This window comes from Pristiophorus japonicus, chromosome 19 (genome assembly GCF_044704955.1).
Source record: "Pristiophorus japonicus isolate sPriJap1 chromosome 19, sPriJap1.hap1, whole genome shotgun sequence".
Classification (NCBI taxonomy): domain Eukaryota; kingdom Metazoa; phylum Chordata; class Chondrichthyes; family Pristiophoridae; genus Pristiophorus; species Pristiophorus japonicus.
In genome coordinates, this window is record NC_091995.1 from 2,242,087 (window position 1) to 2,262,880 (window position 20,794).

General features: G+C 46.0%; 1 protein-coding gene across 1 annotated transcript in view; it reads left to right on the forward strand.

The window, feature by feature from the left end:
• LOC139229619 (nuclear factor 7, ovary-like) overlaps nt 1-18,538 on the forward strand; it is a 34,281-nt gene extending 15,743 nt beyond the window's left edge. The window contains exon 6 of the mRNA XM_070861131.1: nt 17,994-18,538. Coding sequence (XP_070717232.1) covers nt 17,994-18,538 — 545 coding nt within the window. The remainder of the gene's footprint in view (nt 1-17,993) is intronic.
• The last annotated feature ends 2,256 nt before the right edge of the window (nt 18,539-20,794 follow it).

Below are 20,794 nucleotides of genomic sequence, written 5' to 3' on the forward strand. Positions count from 1 at the left end.
ATTTACAGCAAGAACCAGGCCATTCAACCCAACAGATCCACGGTAGTGTTTATGTGCCACACGAGCTTCCTTGCACCCCTCTTCATCTAACCCTATCAGCATGTCCTTCTATTCCTTGCTCCCTCGCGTGTTTACCTAGCTTCCCTTTAAATGCATCTATGCTATTTGCCTCAACTGTTTGATGTGGTAGAGAGTTCCACAGTCTCATCACTCTGTAGTTTCTCCTGAATTCCGTGTTAGATTTATTAGTGACTCTATTATATTTATGATCCCTAGTTTTGGGCTTCTCACAAGTAGAAACATCTTGTCTACAGGTACCCTATCAAACCCTTTCGTAATTTTAATGAAATCTATCATGTCACTCCTCAGCTTTTCCCTTTCTAGAGAAAAATGCCAAGCCTGTTCAATATTTCCTGATATTTATAACCTCTCACCCTTGGATGCTATCATGCTTGTAAATCTATTTTCCAAATTCTCAAACGCATATTATAATCCATTTTATAATTTAAAAACCAGAACTGTTCAAAATATTCTAAGTGAGGTCTAACCAAAGTTCTATACACGTTTAATATGACTTCTCTAGCTATTCAATTCTAGCCCTCTGGAAATGAACCACAGTGATTAATTTGCCTTTTAATACCTTATTATCCTGCATCGATAGTGAATAGTGCTGTGTATCTGTACCCTCAGACCTCTTTGCTCCTCCACCCCATTTACATTCTTATATACAAGGAGAATGTAGCCTCCTTACACTTCCTACAATTCAGCACCTGACATTTATATTTAATGAAATTAATTTGACAATCATATACACATTCTGCAAGTTCATTCATTCTCCTTGTATTGCGTCGCAGTCCTCCTCTGTACTAACTGCACCCACAAGCCCTATTTAGTGTCGCCTACAATTGTACATATTATTCAAGAGTCCAAATCGTTTCTGTAAATATGAACAGCAGTTGTCCCAGCATAGATCCTTGTGGAACACCACTTCCCAATGTTTTGCCAGTCTGAGTAGCTACCCTTAACTCTTTCACCCTGTTTTCTGTTTTGTAGCTAACTTGCTATCCATTCTGCTACTTGTCCCCTGACTCCACATGGTCTGACCTGAGTCACGAGTCTATTATGTGATACATGGCCTGGAAATACCGGCCTCCACTGGTCCATATGGAGCATGCACGGACCCGGAAAGGCATCGCAAAAGCCGGTTTTCAGCGCACAATGCTCCAGCTGGACAGATCCTCCACATCTCCATTACAAGGACATTTGCAGGGGCAAGATTGCAGTAATTACCCATATATTGTCCAGCCAATGTCCTCAAACCTCTTGTGCCTGATTAAAGCAGGCTCATAGGCAACTTTAACAGGTATAAGCATTTTAAAACATACAAAAACACAAAAATATTAAATTAAAAATACATTTTATTGTTAAAATCTCTGCCCACTACTATAAGTTTATTTCAAACATAATTTAAAAAAACTTTTTAAAACTCGGAAATGTTTTTTCTAAGACATTTATAATTTTAATTAAGTGAGGTGTGTTTTTTATTTATTATTATGGAGTTCAGTGAGTTTGTTTTTTCCCCTCATTAAAAACAATGAGAACTCCTAGATACAGAGTCCTCATTGCTATTAATGAGAAAGCTGTGGAATACTGTACCTGATTGGCTGTTCAGTGAAATGTGACTGCACCTCCTGCATTCAAACCTCGAGGACAGGAGCGCGCTTCCAAGCGTGGGCAGAAAAGGCCTCCCTATCGGAATCCCACGCTCCCCTGGGATCACCGGGTACATTCATAAAAATTCCCCGGTCAGTGGTGTTCATCTGAAAGAAGCCTCCACCCGGAATTTCAGGACCATTATCTAAGGAGGTTCAAAAATCCAAATATAGTACATCTACTTATTATCATCATCATCATCATCATAGGCAGTCCCTCGGAATCGAGGAAGACTTGCTTCCACTCTTAGAATGAGTCCTTATGTGGCTGAACAGCCCAATGCGAGAGCCATCGTCGCTGTCACAGGTAGGACAGACAGCCGTTGAGGGTAAGCGAGGATGGGACTGGTCTGCCGCTTGTTCCTTCCGCTGCCTGCGTTTGTCTTCCGCATGCTCTCGCCGACGGGTCTCGAGGCGCTTAGCACCCTCCCAGATCCACCTCCTCCAGCCAGGACGGTTTTCGTCGAGGGACTCCCAGGTGTCGGTGGGGATGCTGCACTTTGCCAGGGAGCCTTTGAGGGTGTCCCTGTAACATTTCCTCTGTCCACCTTTGGTTTGCACATGAAGGAGTTCTGCGTAGACTGCTTGCTTTGGAAGTCTCGTGTCTGGCACGTGGACAACATGGCCCATCCCAGCGGAGCTGAGCAAGTGTGGTCAGTGCTTCAATGCTGGGGATGTTGGACTGGTCGTGGACGCTGATGTTAGTGCGTCTGTCCTCCCAGGGGATTTGTAGGATCTTGCAGAGGAAGCGTTGGTGGTATTTCTCCAGCGACTTGAGGTGTCTACTGTACATGGTACATCTACTACATTATCCTCATCTGTTCTTTCTGTTATTTCTTCAAATAATTCAATACGTTTGGCATCCATTTTCTTATCCATACTGACTAGTTTATAATACTTTCTGTTTCGAGATATTTTTCAAATAATATTTGAGTAAAGGTCTATAGCTTTTCTCTTCCGCCATTGGAAGAAGAAAGAAGCTCAGTGCGTACTGTGACTACATCCGTTAGTATATTGACGGAGTCCTGGGAGATTCTGGGTGAAGCTCTCCACCTTTGTGCAGTCGTTACCAATGTTTGCCTCACCTCAAAACTATAGAACACTGAGAGAACAAATGTCAAAATAAATTTGAGCATGGTCCCTTTCAGGGAAAGTGTGGGTGAAAGTGTGGAAATGGGACATGTTGTCCGCATTGTAAAATGACACCTGTTGCCCTCATAGTCCAGGTACACCCCGATCTTCCGGGGCTTCACACTTACGGTGAGGAGGGTCCATGACGGGGAGCTGGCATGTCATGTCATCAAATGACGTCATCAGACCCTCTGCCTTCAATTGGACGACAAACGCGCTGGGTGTCGCTTAACATGCAAAATCAGCGGATGTCATTTTGGACATAGGGATGGAGCCAGCAGCGAGGTCTGGACCCGCCACTGGCCCGCCGGGGTAGGTGAAATCGCGGCTTAAATCGCTGACTGTGTTATTTTAACTTTCCCCCAGCTCCAGCCTCTCTGACTCTGGATCCGAACACCGCCCACTCCCAGCTCATCCTGTCTGAGGACCGGACCAGTGTGAGATTCGGAGGCAAACGGCAACAGCTCCCTGACACCCCGGAGAGGTTTGACTACTGGGCCTTTGTGCTGGGATCGGAGGGATTCACATCAGGGAGACACTACTGGGAGGTGGAGGTGGGGGACAAGACTGACTGGGGTCTGGGAATAACCGAAGAACCTGCTGGGAGGAAAGGGGCATTCACTGTCAGGCCTGAAGCCGGATACTGGACTGTGTGGCTGAAAACCGGAAGAGACTATGTTGCCGCCAGCTCCCCGTCATGGACCCTCCTCACCCCGAGTGTGAAGCCTCGGAAGATCGGGGTGTACCTGGACTATGAGGGCGGACAGGTGTCATTTTACAATGCGGACAACATGTCCCATCTCTACACTTTCACCCACACTTTCGCCTACACTTTCACTGAGAGAATCTTTCCCTTCTTCTTCCCCGGACGGAATGGCGGTGGGAAAAACACCGCACCGCTGACAATCTGCAGGGTTAAAGGTTGCTAAAGGGTCGGTTTCCATCATTTTCCCTCCAATTCCAGTTTCTGACTCCATTTCCTCCCCGGGTGTGTTTGTGTGATGAACATTTCCATTTGTATCTCAGTCTGTAATCAGTGTTTGACTGTAACCCCAGCAGGGCCGGGTCACTCAATAACCCTCCCATCCTCACCCTACAACATATCACCCCCGCCCAACCTGTACTGGGATAGAGTCTCTCCCCTCCAGGGACACAGCCTGGCATTCCTCTGGAGATATTACCCAGATCAACACTTCACTTTATTCCCTGTGACCTTCCTTTGACTGCGGTTTTAGCGGAACCGTCAACTCATTGAATATTAACAGCTCAGCGCCTTCATTAAGGAGCAGAGAGTGTGGGGTGTTGGTGCAATCTGTGCAGCACTCACTGGGGAACATCACAAACTAGGCCCCGTTCCTAGTACGGGGGGAGTTCATTCTGAGGAGGGAGAATTAGCCCAGAATTCCCGAGTGGGCGAAATCGTGTTATCAATTGGGGGAGAAGCGCATCTTAAGGCGGAAACCAGGCGGATGTAAAGCCGGGCTGAATGAAGCTGGTGTGGAACGGGGAATTGGGGGATCTGGATCAGAAGGGCGATCGATTGGGGTTAGGGAAGTGGCTGCCGCCGAGCGGAACCCGAAAATATAATCTTCACTCTTGAAGCAGAATGGCGAGCCTTTGACCAGAAATTGCCCTCCGGGCAATGTCTAAGTTACGCTCCAGCCGCACCGAGCGAGTTTGGAACAGCCACTGATTGAAAGCCCCCAAAATAGATTCTATACTTTCCTTTCACCCTATCCCATGTTGTAAGATGTACTCACCTGTATGTTGTGACAAGGTTTTAACGTGTAATAATGTTTTTAACTAGTATATGATATAAGTAACTGCAATGTGTGTAGGCTTAGCCAAAGAACAAGGCCAAGAAGCAAAGCATGATGGTAAATTGAGTCAATACAACATTAACTGCTATAAATATGCTGAAGTAGTTTAAAATGCGTGAGAAACACCAGAACATAGCCAAGGACAGGACATTAATTAGCCACAACGTAAGATAATGTGGCTGCAGCATATATCATTTCTTATCGCTAGAGTTGCAGACCATGCTAGGCAGTGAACTATGTGAAGTTGTTTGTGTAGTACCTGGAGAAGAATAGCTTATTCTTAAAAGAGGTAACAGGAAGGATAGCAAGATAACTGTAGACTGTCTTATTGAAGGTCAGAGAATATTTGAATTAATAACTGGAGTGTTGGAATGAGATGAAGTGGGAGCCCAGGCAGCGGCAAGCTGTCACGAGTGTTTGTTCGGGAAAAGGGTATAAAAGAAGTAGCATTGGAAGACTAAAACAGCGCAAACACACAGGAAGATAAGAGAAATTACAGTCAATAGAATACTACAAGGGACCGCAGCATAGTCACTGACAGGGCATCCGCTGAGATTCCAAGAAACAGGCTGTCGACTATCGCCCTGTTAAATATTACTTCTTTGTACTGGATGTAAAGTGCTTAATAAACCTGTTATGCTTATAAACAATCTACCTGTAGCCATCGTGGTTTGTTGTGTTCAGGAACAAGTCGCTTATGTCAGATTAAGCTGAGAAAGTTACATGGTGCTATTGCTGCCCTCTCTAGCCTGGGGACCACCCATGGTCTCTGCCAACATGTGACACTTGCTCTATCCTCCGCTGCTGTGATAATGTTATGTATTAACCAGCAAGTGTCCACATGGCTGTAACCGGATGTTAATCTTGTGTAGAATTTGATGAAACTGAAATGCGAAAGAATGTGTCATGGTATTTAGAACCATGGCTTAGAATGAAAGAGCACAGAATATTCTGACCACTTGCTGATCGTGTTTGAAATAATATCTTGATATTAAGAAAGACACAGTGGATTTGCCAATCCCAAAGGCAGCACCTCCGACAGTGCGGTGTTCTTCAGTACTGCACTGGGTATGTCCATCTGGATTAGGTACTCAACTCTCTGGAGTGGGACATGAACTCACAACCTTCTGACTCAGAGGCGAGAGTGCTGCCCACTGAGCCACGGCTGGCATCTGTTGGTCACCTCGCTTTAATACAACGATGAACTCGCTATCTGATTCTTGTTAAAGTATAATAAACGCGAATTGTAAAGAAGATTATATTTCAGAGCCTTCATAAAAATGGAAGTTAAAGGTTACTACCTGACTCCTGCTTTTTCTGAGTCATAAGGAAACCTAAATAAGTCACCAATCAGTAGACAGCTGGTTGGGTTGGTCTCCGTTACCTGTTTAATTTCAAGGTTCTAAGTGGGAAACGACCGAACCATTCTTGAAAATGTCAGTCCGCAGACAGGATGCTATGATTTGTCACCACCCCCAATATTGTTCTAGTATGTGACAGCCGCGATGGTAGAAGTGAATCTTGGTGGGCCTCAGTCCTTTTTGGCTTGCGGTTCCTATGTCCCTTTGTTTGCATCGGGATAAACAGAAAATACCTGTCTCTGGGCGAGTTTGCCTCCCCCGGTTCCTGAGTTTTGTACATTACTGGGAACCGCTGCAGGAATCTCTGGCAGAACCGAGCGCCTGCTGTAATTAAACAGACGACAGCGTCACCACGAGACAGCAATTGGAAACACAGAAAAAAGCACCTTTTTAATGCTTTGAGCAGTCCCTCAGTCTGCCGATCTGTCCGTCTCTGTATCTATCTATTATTCGTTAACGTGATGTGGGCGTCATGGCCAAGGCCAACATTTATTTACCATCCCTAATTGCCCTTGACAAGCTGGGGGTGATCCGCTTTATTGAACCGCTGCAGTCTATTTGTGAAGGTTCTCTCTCAGTGCTGCTGGAGAGGGAGTTCCAGGATGTTTGGCCCAGCGACGATTGAGGAACGGCGATTTATATCCAAGTCAGGAAGATGTGTGACTTGGAGGGAACATGCAGGCGGTGGTGTTCCCATGCACCTGCTGCCCTTGTCTTCATCGCAGTGAAGGCCTCCTACGGGCCAAGCACCCAAGGCCCCGTTTTCCAAAAGGCATTCGATAAGGTGCCACACAAATGGTTACTGCAGAAGATAAAGGTACGCGGAGTCAGAGGAAATATATTAGCATGGATCGAGAATTGGCTGACTAACGGAAAGCAGAGAGTCGGGATAAATGGGTCCTTTTCAGGTTGGAAATTGGTGGTTAGTGGTGTGCCACAGGGATCGGTGCTGGGACCACAACTGTTTACAATATACATAGATGACCTGGAAGAGGGGACAGAGTGTAGTGTAACAAAATTTGCAGATGACACAAAGATTAGTGGGAATGCGGGTTGTGTAGAGGGCACAGAGAGGCTGCAAAGAGATTTAGATAGGTTAAGTGAATGGGCTAAGGTTTGGCAGATGAAATACAATGTCGGAAAATGTGAGGTCATCCACCTTGAAAAAAAAAACAGTAAAAGGGAATATTATTTGAATGGGGAGAAATTATAACATGCTGCGGTGCAGAGGGACCTGAGGGTCCTTGTGCATGAATCCCAAAAAGTTAGTTTGCAGGTGCAGCAGGTAATCAGGAAAGCAAATGGAATGTTGGCCTTCATTGCAAGAGGGATGGAGTACAAAAGCAGGGAGGTCCTGCTGCAAATGTACAGGGTATTGGTGAGGCCGCACCTGGAGTACTGCGTGCAGTTTTGGTCACCTTACTTAAGGAAGGATATACTAGCTTTGGAGGGGGTATAGAGATGATTCACTAGGCTGATTCCGGAGATGAGGGGGTTACCTTATGATGATAGATTGAGTAGACTGGGTCTTTACTCGTTGGAGTTCAGAAGGATGAGGGGGTGATCTTATAGAAACATTTAAAATAATGAAAAGGATAGACAAGATAGAAACAGAGAGGTTGTTTCCACTGGTCGGGGAGACTAGAACTAGGGGGCACAGCCTCAAAATATGGGGGAGCCAATTTAAAACAGAGTTGAGAAGGAATTTCTTCTCCCAGAGGATTGTGAATCTGTGGAATTCTCTGCCCAAGGAAGCAGTTGAGGCTAGCTCATTAAATGTATTCAAATCACAGATAGATAGATTTTTAACCAATAAGGGAATTAAGGGTTATGGGAAGCGGGTGGGTAAGTGGAGCTGAGTCCACGGCCAGGTCAGCCATGATCTTGTTGAATGGCAGAATAGGCTCGAGGGGCTAGATGGCCTTCTCTTGTTCCTAATTCTTATGTTCTTTTGCCCCACCCCACTGCTGGCCAAGAAATGGGAAACACTCATCAAGGACACCGAGGCAGTCAGGGCCCACTGGAAGGAGCACTTCGAAGATCTCCTCAATCGAGACTCTGTCTTTGACTCGAATGTTCTCGACTCCATCCCGCAGCATGCTACCCTCCTCCAGCTCAGTGAGACCTCAACACTGCACGATGTAGAAAAAGCCATAAGACAGCTTAAAAACAACACAGCTACGGGTGTGGACGGAATCCTGCTGAGGCATTGAAGTTTGGCGGAGAGGTACTGCTGGCACGAATACACAACCTCATGTCTCTCATCTGGAGGGAGGAGAGCATGCCGGATCATCTCAGAGATGCAGTAATCATGACCATCTTTAATAAAGAGGACAAATCTGACTGCGGCAACTACAGAGGAATCTCCCTGCTATCAGCCACTGGGAAAGTTGTCGCTAGAGTCCTCTTCAACCGACTTCTTCCCATGGCCGAGGAGCTCCTCCCGCAGTCACAGTGCAGATTTCATCCCCTGCAGGACACGATGGACATGATTCTTGCAGCGCGACAGCTACAGGAAAAATGCAGGGAAGAGAGCCAGCCCTTATAGATGGTCTTCTTCGACTTTACAAAGGCCTTTGATACTCTCAACCGCGAGGATTTATGGAGCATCCTGCTCCATTTCGGACGCCCCCAAAAGTTCGGCACCATCCTCCGCCTGTTCCACGATGACATGCAGGTCGTGATCCTTACCAATGGATCCATCACAGACCCAATTCATATCCGGACTGGGGTCAAACAAGGCTGTGTCATCGCCCCAACCATCTTCTCAATCTTCCTCACCACCATGCTCCACCTCACAGTCAAAAGCTCCCCGCTGGAGTGGAACTAAACTATAGAACCTGTGGGAACCTGTTGAAACTGCGCCATCTCCAGGCCAGGTCCAAGACCACCCCAACCTCTGTCGTCGAGCTACAGTTTGCGGACGACGCCTGCGTCTGCGCACATACAGAGGCTGCATTCCAGGACATAGTCGACGTATTTACTGTGGCATATGAAAGCATGGGCTGAACATCAGTGAGACAAAGGTCCTCCACCAGCCTGTCCACACCGCACAGCACTGCCCCCCAGTCATCAAGATCCACGGCGCGGCCCTGTACACTGTGGACCACTTCCCTTATCTCGGGAGCCTCCTATCAACAAGAGCAGTTATTGACGACCAGATTCAACACCGCCTCCAGTGCACCAGTGCAGCTTTCGGCCGCCTGAGGAAAAGAGTATTTGAAGACCAGGCCCTCCAAATCTACCACCAAACTCATGGTCTACAGAGCTGTAGTAATACCCGCCCTCTTGTATGGCTCAGAGACATGGACCACGTACAGTAGACACCTCAAATTGCTGGAGAAATATCACCAGCAATGTCTCCACAAGATCCTACAAATCCCCTAGGAGGAGAGGCGCACCAACATCAGCATCCTCATTCAGCTAACATCCCCAGCATTGAAGCACTGACCACACTTGTTCAGCTCTGCTGGGCAGGCTACATAGCCCACATGCCGGACATGAGACTCCCAAAACAAGTACTCCACTCGGAGCTCCTTCATGGCAAGCGAGCCAAAGGTGGGTAATGGAAACGCTACAAGCTCCCGTCAAAGCCTCCCTGATAAAGTGCAACATCCCCACTGACACCTGGGAGTCCCTGGGCCAAGACCGCCCTAATTGGAGGAAGTGCATCCGAGAGGGTGCTGAGCACCTCGAGTCTCAATGCCGAGAACATGCAGAAAACAAGCGCAGAGAGCGGAAAGAGTGTGCGGCAAACCAGTCCCACCCACCCCTTCCTTCAACGACTATCTGTCCCATTTGTGACAGAGCCTGTGGCTCTCACATTGGACTGTTCAGCCACCAAAGAACTCACTTCAAGTGTGGAAGCAAGTCTTCTTCAATTCCGAGAGACAGCCATGAACTCATTGAATGGCGGTGCAGGCTAGAAGGGCCGAATGGCCTACCGCTGCACCTATTTTCTATGTTTCTATGTTTCTATTCAATATATTGCAAACGTTATACACTTTCTCCCATTTTAAATTACTGTATCCACACTTACATTCGCTTGTATTATGCAGACATGTCAGGTTGCAATTACACGGAGTTGCCAGTGGAGGTGTTGCATCACTACCAATGGGCGATTGCGTAACTACAACATGGCAGGCTGGATGTATACAGAGCTTTGACTGTAAGCGTAGGCATAGCATTTCATCATAGAAGTGCCAAAACACGGTCTGAATGACAATTAACTGGAGATAGAATTAACTCTGTGCATCCTCACAGCTCCTGAAATTATTGTGAAGTTCAGTTGCAAGAAGTTGAAACATCGCAGTTCGTCTCTGTTTACTGTCCCCTTCAAAACTTTGCATGGCTGTGAAATCATGTACAGATACACACCCAGGATTTTGACATTATTAAGTATATTTATTCTTCTCAAGTTTAGGGATAGCCACCTCTGTCACCATACTTAGTATAATGTTGCAGTATGTGATGCTGAATACTGAATTTCTGCTCCACACCCTCCCTGTGAACTCAGATCTGTTTTTCTGATTTATTTCAGGAGGCAGCTTTCCGGGAAAAAAGGTATGAGTTTCTCTCCACTGAAATGTTATTTAATCTGTTGAAGGAGCGACCAGCACAAATTCTAGAGTTGAATGTTTGATATTTTAAGAATCAGTGAAGAGGGACATGTCCTTTCATTGGACGGCCGGAGTCTGCCGCTGGGAATATTTAAAGGTCCCCAACAGTACACAGTGTGGAAAGAAATGAAAGAGAACATCAGCCCAGGTACAGTATTTCAGACTTTGTAAAAGTTTTGTCGCATGAATACATCGAAATAATGAACTCCAGCTACAGTATTTGGAATATTAGGAACAGAAAAAACACGAAAAAAATCTCCACAAAAATGTTTGAAACTGTTTTGTGAAATCAGTGTTCATGTCTCTGAACCTACATCAGTGTGCGGGTACTGTGCAGAAGTAATGTATGTTATTTCTGACACAGAACAATGTTATCACCCTTGAGACTGAAAAATGACTGCAGCATCAGAAAAATACCCAGATTGCTCGTCACAAATCAGGTTCAAGATATAACGCAATCCGTGATTCCTCCTCCTCCCCCGGCAGAACCTCTCCACCGCCCCATCCCATGGATCACCGTGCCTTTGAGGGGTTCCATCTGACCGCACCCGACCACCAACATGTTCCCTCTAGGGGTCTGCCCCCCTCTTCCTGGCACCTTGTTTTGCCCCTTTGTTTCCCGAGCTATGCTTCGGTGGCCCAGCCTAATGATTTATTTTTGCTCATAATTTACAGCACAGAAGCAGGCCATTCGGCCCAACACGTCAATGTCGGTGTTTATGCTCCATACGCGGCTCATCCCTCCTCTCGTCACCTAACCCTATCAGCATATCCTTCTATTCCTTGCTCCTTCGCCTGTTTATCCAGCTTCCCCCATAACTGCTTCTCTGCTATATGCTTCAATTGCTCCATGTGGTAGCGAATTCCACATTCTCACCACTCTGGGAAAAGGAGTTTCTGCTGAATTCCTCAAGTTTTGGTCTCCTCACAACTGGAATCATCTTCTCTATGTCTACCGTATCAAAGCCTTTCATAATATGCCAGAGCCAAATCCACAGCACCAAGGTTGGCTCAACTGCACAGGGTGGAGGAAGAAGAATGTAAGAATGTGGTCGGGGTTTCAATAGTCAGGGGGACAGACAAGCATTTCTATGGCCACAAACGTGACTCCAGGATGGTATGTTGCCTCCCTAATGCTAGGATCAAGGATGTCACTGAGCAGCTGCAGGGCATTCTGGGCGGAGAGGTTGAACAGCTAGACATTGTGGTCCATATCGGGACCAATGACATAGGTAGAAATAGGGATGAGGTTCTGCAGGTAGAGTTCAGGGAGCTAGGAGAGAGATTAAAAAGCAGGACTTCAGAGGTAGTAATCTCCGGATTACTCATGGTGCCATGAGCTAGTGAGTACAGAAATTGGAGGATAGAGCAGATACATGCGTGGCTGGAGGGGTGGTGTAGGAGGGAGGCCTTTAGTTTCCTGAGGCATTGGTACCGCTTCTGGGGGAGGTGGGACCTGCACAAGTCAGATGGGATGCATCTCAACAGAGCCGGGACTAATATCCTCGTGGGCGGGGCAGGGGGGCATGGGGGAGATGTGTGGGGGGGGGGGGGGGGGAGGCTGATAGTGCTGTTGGGGAGGGTTTAATCTAGCTTGGCAGGGGGGATGGAAACCTGAGAAAAGTTTCAGTAGGGAGAGGAGAAATGCTGGAATTACTCCTGGGAAAAATAATTCTAGAGCTCCATGGATGTCTCGGGATTACAGGTGAGGATTAAGAAAAAAAGGGATGCTTATGTCATATATCAACGGCTAAATGCTATAGAATCTTTAGAGGAATATAGAAAGTTAAGAGGCAAAATTAAAAAGGATATTAGGACTGCTAAGAAAGAGCACGATAAATTCTTGGCCAGTAAAATTAAGGAAAATCCTAAGATGTTCTATAAATATCAGTAACCTTGTTTAAGAAGGGAAAATGGGATAGGCCGAGTAATTCCAGGCCTGTCAGCCTAACCTCAGTGGTGGGAAAACTATTGGAAAAGATCCTAAAAGACAGGATAAATCTGCATTTGGATAGGCAAGGATTAATTAGGGAAAGTCAGCACAGATTTGTTAAGGGAAGATCATGTTTGACTAAACTGATTGAATTTTTTGAGGAGGTAACCAAGAGGGTCGATGAGGGCAGTGCATACGATGTAGTATATATGGACTTTAGCAAGGCTTTTGATAAGGTCCCGCATGGTGAACTGGTCATGAAGGTTAAAGCCCATGGGATCCAGGGCAAAGTAGCAAGTTGGATCCAAAATTGGCTCGGAGGTAGGAAGCAAACGGTAATGATTGATGGATGTTTTTGTGACTGGAAGGATGTTTCCAGTGGAGTTCCGCACAGCTCAGTATTGGGTTCATTGCTTTTTGTGGTATATATCAACGATTTAGATTTGAATATAGGGAGTATGATTAAGAAGTTTGCAGACGACACTAAAATTGGCTGTGTTGTTGATAATGAAGAGGAAAGTCATGGGCTGCAGAAGGATATCAATCTACTGGTCAGATGGGCAGAATAGTGGTAAATGGAATTTAATTCAGAGAAGTGTGAGGTGATGCACTTTGGGAGGGCTAATAAGGAAAGGGTATACACATTAAGCGGTAGGCCACTTAATAGTGTAGATGAACAAAGGGACCTTCGAGTGCTTGTCCACAGATCCCTGAAAGTAGCAGGCCAGGTGGATAAGGTGGTTAAGATGGCATACTTGCTTGCCTTTATTGGCCGAGGCATAGAATATAAGAGCAGGGAGGTTATGCTTAAATTGTATAATACTTTGGTTGGGCCACAGCTGGAGTACTGCGTGTAGTTCTGCTTGCCGTATTATATAAAGGATGTGATTGCACTAGAGAGGGTGCAGAGGAGATTTACTAGGATGCTGCCTGTAATGGAGAATATTAGTTATGAGGACAGATTGGATAGGCTGGGTTTGTTCTCATTGGAACAGAGGAGGTTGAGAGGAGACCTCATTGAGGTGTACAAAATATTGAGGGGCCTGGACATGGTGGATTATAAGGGCCTATTGCCATTGCTGGAGGGGTCTATTACATGGGGCATAATTTTAACGTGGTTGGTGGAGGGTTTAGAGGGAATTTGAAGGGGGGCTTCTTTACACAGAGGGTTGTGGGGATCTGGAACTCGTTGCCTGGAAGAGTGGTGGATGCAGAAACCCTCACCACTTTTAAGAGATGGTTGGATGGGCACTTAAAGTGCAGTAACCTGCAGGGTTATGGACCAAGAGCTGGTAATTGGGATTAGACTGGATGACCTTTTGTTGGACGGCGCAATATAACGGTAAGTACAGCAGTGAATAAAATACGGCCAGGGTGATCTCCTGGACTAGTTTTGATTACCTGGAGGGGTCGAAGAGGAACTTTCCCAGATTTTTTCTCCCTAAAAAGGTCTGGGTTTTTATCTCTCCCAGGAGATCACATGGCTCCAGTTGGGGTGGAGTGTAGAATGTTTCAGTATAAGGGGTGTCGCAGTTGTGTGAGGCGTACTGGTTGGGCTAGGTGCTCTTTGCCCTTCCGTCGTTGTTCATAGGTTTATATGTAACCTTCAGGGCTGCTGAACAAGGGCCGTGCGGCTCTTTGTCGACTGGTGCGGACACGATGGGCCGAAATGGCCTCCTTCTGCTCTGTAAATTTCTATGTTTCGATGTTTCTATGAATTAGAAAGCAAAAAAGAAAGTGAGTTTGAAGGACAGAGGAAAGTAGCAGGAAAAAAGTGTAAAAAAAACAAATTTAAAAGCTCTTTGTCTAAATGTGCGTAGCATTCGTAACAAAATAGATGAGTTGACGGCACAAATAGACACAAATGGGTATGGTCTGATAGCCATTACAGAGACGTGGTTGCAAGGTGACCAGGACTGGGAACTAAATATTCAGGGGTATTTGATAATTCGGAAGGACAGTCAGAATGGAAAAGGAAGTGGGGTAGCTCTGTTGATAAAGGATGGAATCAATGCACTAGTGAAAAATTATATTGGCTCAAATGATCAGGATGTTGAAACAGTTTGGGTGGAGATAAGGAATAATAAGGAGGAAAGGACACTGGTGGGTGTAATCTATAGCCCCCTAAAAGTTGCATCTCTGTTGGTTGGAGTATAAACCAAGAAATAGTGGGGTTTTGTAAAAAGGGAACAGCAATAAGCTGGGTGATTTTAACCTCCATATTGATTCGAAAAATCGCATTGGTCAGGGTAGCCTTGAGGAAGTGTTCATAGAGTGCATAAGAAATGGATTCCTTGAGCAGTATGTAATGGAACCAAACAGGGGGCAGGCTATCTACATGTGGTCCTGTGTAATGATACATTATTGATAAACAATCTCCGAGTAAAGGATTCCCTTGGAATGAGTGATCATAGCATGGTTGAATTTCAAATTCAGATGGAGGACGAGAAAGTTGGATCTCAAACCAGCGTACTAAGCTTAAATAAAGGAGACTACAAAGTTATGAGCGCAGAGTTGACTACATTGGACTGGGAAAATAGATTAAAGTGTAGTACGGTTGATGAACAGTGGCGTACATTTAAGGAGATATTTCATAACTCTCAAGAAAAATACATTCCAGTGAGGAGGAAAGTGTGTAATAGAAAGATAGTCAGCTGTGGCAATCTAAAGAAATAAAGGATGTTATCCAATGAAAATCCAGGGCATACAAAGTGGTCAAAACTAGTGGGAGGACAGAAGATTGTGAAGCTTTTAAAAGCCAGCAAAGAATGACATAAAATGATTAAGAAAGGGAAGATAGATAATGAATGTAAACTAGCACGAAATATAAAAACAGATAGCAAGAGCTTCTACAGGTATATAAAAAGGAAAAGAGTGGCGAGAGTAAATGTTGGTCCTTTAGAGAACGAGACCGGGGAATTAGTAATGGGGAACATGGAGATGGCAGAAACTCTGAACAAATATTTTGTATTAGTCTTCACGGTAGAGAACACTAAAAATATCCCAACAGTGGATAGTCAAGTGGCTGTAGGGGAGGAGGAACTTAACACAATCAAAATCACAATCACTAAGGAGGTGGTACTCAGTAAGATAATGGGACTAAAGGCGGATAAATCCACGGGACCTGATGGCTTCCATCCTAGGGTCTTAAGAGAAGTAGCGGCAGGGATTGTGGATGCATTGGTTGTAATTTACCAAAATTCCCTGGATTCTGGGGAGGTCCCAGCAGATTGGAAAACTGCAAATGTAATGCCCCTATTTAAAAAAGGAGGCAGACAAAAAGCAGGAAACTATAGAGCAGTTAGCCTAACATCTGTGATTGGGAAAATGTTGGAGTCCATTATTAAAGAAGCAGTAGTAGGATATTTGGAAAAGCATAATTCAGTCAGGCAGAGTCAGCATGGATTTATGAAGGGGATGTCATGTTTGATAAATTTGCTGGAATTCTTTCAGGATGTAATGGACAGGTTGTACAGACGGGAACCAGTGGATGTGGTGTATTTGGACTTCCAGAATGCATTTGACAAGGTGCCACATAAAAGTTTACTGCACAAGATAAAGGTTCACTGGCTTGGGGGTAATATAATAGCATAGATAGACTATTGGCTAACAAACAGAAAGCAAAGAGTCAGGATAAACGATTCATTCTCATGTTGGCAATCAGTAACTAGTGAGGTGCCACAGGGATCAGCACTGGGAGCCCAACTATTTACAATCTATATTAACGTCTTAGATGAAGGGACCGTGTAACATAGCCAAATTTGCTGATGATACAAAGATGGGAGGAAAAGCAATGTGTGAGGAGGACACACACAAACTGCAATAGGACATAGACAAGATAAGTGAGGGGGCAAAAATTTGGCAGATGGAGTATAATGTTGGAAAGCGTGAAGTTTTACAGTTTGGCAGAACAAAATCGAAGAATAAGTTATTATTTAAATGGCGAAAAATTGCATAGTGCTGCAATATAGCAGGACCTGGGGTCCTGGTGCATGAACCACAAAAGGTTAGTATGCAGGTACAGCAAGTGATCAGGAAGGGCAATGGAATCTTGGCTTTTATTGCAAAGGGGATGGAGTACAAAAGCAGAGAATTCTTGCTACAGTTATACAGGGTATTGGTGAGGCCACACCTGGAATACTGCATGCAGTTTTGCTTTCCATATATAAGAAAAAGATATACTTGCTTTGTCAAACAAGGTTCACTAGGTTGATTCCGGAGATGAGGGGGTTGACTTTTGAGGAATATTTAAGTAGGTTGGGCCTCTACTCATTGGAATTCAGAAGAATGAGAGGTGTCTTATCGATACTATAAGATTATGAGGGGGCTTGACAAGGTGGATGTAGAGAGGATGTTTCCACTGATAGGGGAGACTAGAACTAGAATAACGGGCCGCCCATTTAAAACTGATAAGAGGCAAAAATTCTTCTCTCAGAGAATTGTAAATCTGTGGAATTCGCTGCCCCAGAGAGCTGTGGAAATTGGGTAATTGAATAAATTTAAGAGCGAGATAAACAGTACCTTAACCGATAAGGGATTAAGGGGTTATGGGGAGCGGGCAGGGAAGTGGACCTGAGTCCATGTTCGGATCAGCCACGGTCGTATTAAATGGTGGAGCAGGTTCGAGGGGCCGTATGGCCTACTCCTGCTCCCATTTCGTATGTTCTTATGTTTAAGACCTCAATCATGTCACCCCTCAGCTTTGCAATTTCTAGACTAAAATTCCCCAGCCTGTTCAATCTTTCCTGATAACTATAACCTCTGACCCTTTGAATATTATGATCCTTGTAAATCTATTTTGCACCTCCTCCAATTCCTCTATATCCTTTTCATAACATGAAAACCTGTAATATATAATAGGGCCATATCTTTGCTCATTTCTTATAATGCACGTGGGTGCATCTGATCCATGGGTTTCATCTTCTCTGAATTTGAATCGTTTATCAATTAACTTGCGTTTTCAATCTTAAATGTCTTTACATCTGATTTGATTTATTTTTCTACTGTCAGGTTCAGCTTGCCAGACGTGCTGTTCAATACTGAGACAAAGTAATTATTCAATAATAGGCAGCAAGGCTGAGGAGTGAAAAAGGAATGTCACTCGGAGTTTGTTCCGATCACAGCAGGAAATTATCGGGAATTTTTCGGTGGGATATCGGGTGCGTTTGCTGTCCGGTGGTCCGGGAAAATAACATTTTGACAGTGGGTCAAAGGTCACCAGACGTCATCAGATCCGCTGCCTTCAATTGGCCGGGAAAAGCGCCGGGCGGGGCATAATAGGGCCAATAATTACGGCCAGCGGGCTGGAGCCAGCAGCGAGTCCGGGACCTGTCACCGACATCGCCCGCCACCGACCCGCCGAGGCAGCGGAAATCGCGGCTTAAATCACTGACTGTGTTATTTTAACTTTCCCCTAGCTCCAGCCTCTCTGACTCTGGATCCGAACACAGCGAGTCCCTGGCTCATCCTGTCTGAGGGCCGGACCCGTGTGAGACTCGGAGACAAACAGCAGCCGCTCCCTGACACCCCGGAGAGGTTTGATCTCTGGCCCTGTGTCCTGGGATCGGAGGGATTCACATCAGGGAGACACTACTGGGAGGTGGAGGTGGGGGACAAGTCACAGTGGGGTCTGGGAGTGACCCGAGAGTCTGCCGGGAGGAAAGGGCCAATCACCCCGAGCCCAGAGACCGGATACTGGATTGTGTGGCTGAGACGCGGAAGTGAATATTTTGCCCGCACCTCCCCCTCACAGACCCCCCTCACCCCGAGTGTGAAGCCCCGGAAGATCGGGGTGTACCTGGACTATGAGGGCGGACAGGTGTCATTTTACAATGCGGACAACATGTCCCGTCTCCACACTTTCACCCACACTTTCACTGAGAGAATCTTTCCCTTCTTCAATCCCGGATGGAATTACAGCGGGAAAAACTCCGCACCGCTGATAATCTGCGGGGTTAAATGACACTAACATTAATGGGTCTGTTTCCATCATTTTCCCTCCAATTCCAGTTTCTGACTCCATTCACTCCCCGGGTGTGTTTGTGTGATGAACATTTCCATTTGTATCTCAGTCTGTAATCAGTGTTTGACTGTAACCCCAGCAGGGCCGGATCACTGAATAACCCTCCCATCCTCACCCTGCAACATATCACCCCCGCCCAACCTGTACTGGGATAGAGTCTCTCCCTCCAGGGACCACAGCCTGGCATTCCTCTGGAGATATTACCCAGATCGACATTTAACTTTATTCCCTGTGACCTTCCTTTGGCTGCAGTTTTAGCGGAACCGTCAAGCCATTGAATATAAACAGCTCAGCGCCTTCATTAAGGAGCAGAGAGTGTGGGGTGTTGGTGCAATCTGTGCAGCACTCACTGGGGAACATCACAAACTAGGCCCCGTTCCCAGTGCGGCGGGAATTCATTCTGAGGAGGGAGACTCTGTCCAGAATTCCCGTGTGGACGAAATCAGGATGTCAATTGTGGGAGGAGCGCAGCTTGAGGTGGAAACCGGACGGATGTAAAGCCGGGCTGAATGAAGCTGGTCGGGAAGGGGAATTTGGGGAGCTGGATCGGCAGGGCGATCGATTGGGGTTAGGGAAGTGGCTGCTGCCGAACGTAATTCCAAAATATAATCTTCCATCTTGAAGCAGAATGACGAGCCCTTGACCATGAATTCCTGGCTCTCCCGGCAACGCCTGAGTTACGCTCCAGCCGCACACGAGCGATTCCGGAACCGCCACCGATTCATAGCCCACATAATCGATTCTTTCCTTTCCTTTCACCCTATCCCCTGTGCTATTGTTGTGCTCTCTGGCCTGGGGACCACCCATGGTCCCTACCTACATGTGACCCTTGCTGGATCCCCTCTGCTCTGATAATGTTGTGTATTAATCACCAATTTTCAACATGGACGTAAATCTTGTGTAGAATTTGATGAATCTGATATGCGATTGTTTAGAATGAAAGAAGTGTACAGAATATTCCGACCACATGCTGATCGTGTTTCAAGTAATATCGTGATCTTCAGAAGAAACAGTGGATTTGCCAATCCCAGCGTAAGCACCTCCGACAGTGCAGCGCTCTCTCAATACAGCACTGGGAGTGCCAACCGGATTCGGTGCTCAAGTCTCTGAAGTGTGATATGAACTCACAGCCTTCGTACTCAGAGGCGAGAGTGCTGCCCACTGAACCACAACTGGCACCTGTTGTGCCCCTAGCTTTAATGCAACAATTAACTCGTCATCTGATTGCCATTAAAGCAGAATGCAATATAGTTATAAAGAAGATTATATTGCAGAATTTTAATAAAAACGGAATTAAGGGAACATTATACGATCTGTCTTCTGCTCTTCCGGAGTCATACGGAAACCTAAATAAGTCACAAATCAATAGAGAGATGGTTGCGTTGGTCTCCGTTTACTGGTTATATTCATGGTCTAATTGGGAAAGGGCTGAATCATTCTTGATTCTGTCAGTCCGCAGACATGTTCGCTGTAATTAGTCACCATCTCCAAAATAGTTCTATTATGCAACAGCCACGATGGTAGAAGCGGAATTTGGTGGGACTCAGTTCTTTTCGGTTTGCGGTTCCTATGTCCCTTTGTTTGCATCGGGCTAAACTGAAAATACCTGTCTCTGGGCGTGTTTGCCTCCCCCGGTCCCTGGGTTTAAGGCAGGACTACTTTCATTGTACATTACTGGGAACCGCTGCAGGAATCTCTGGCAGTACCGAGCGCCTGCTGTAACTGAGCAGACAACAGCGTCATCAGGTGGCAGAATTGGGAAACACAGTACCTATTTTAAGTCTTCTAAGTCCCAATTTTTGCCTATCCGTCTGTCTGCCTCTCTCTCACTCCACCTATCCTTTTTTTTTAATTCATTCACAGGATGTGGGCGTCACTGCCATGGCCAGCATTTATTGCCCATCCCTAATTGCCTCTTGAGAAGGTGGTGGTGAGCCACCTTCTTGAACCGCTGCAGGCCGTGTGGTGAAGATACTCCCACAGTGCTGTAAAGGGGGGAAGCCCAGGATTTTGACCCAGCGACGATGAAGGAAAGGCGATATACTTACATGTCAGGATGGTGTGTAACTTGTCGGGGAACTTGGAGGTGATGGAGTTCGATTGAAACTGCTGCCCATGTCATTCTTGGTGGTAAAGGTCTCAGGTTTGGAAGATGCTGTTGAAGAAGCCATGGTGAGTTGCTGCAGTGCATCTTGT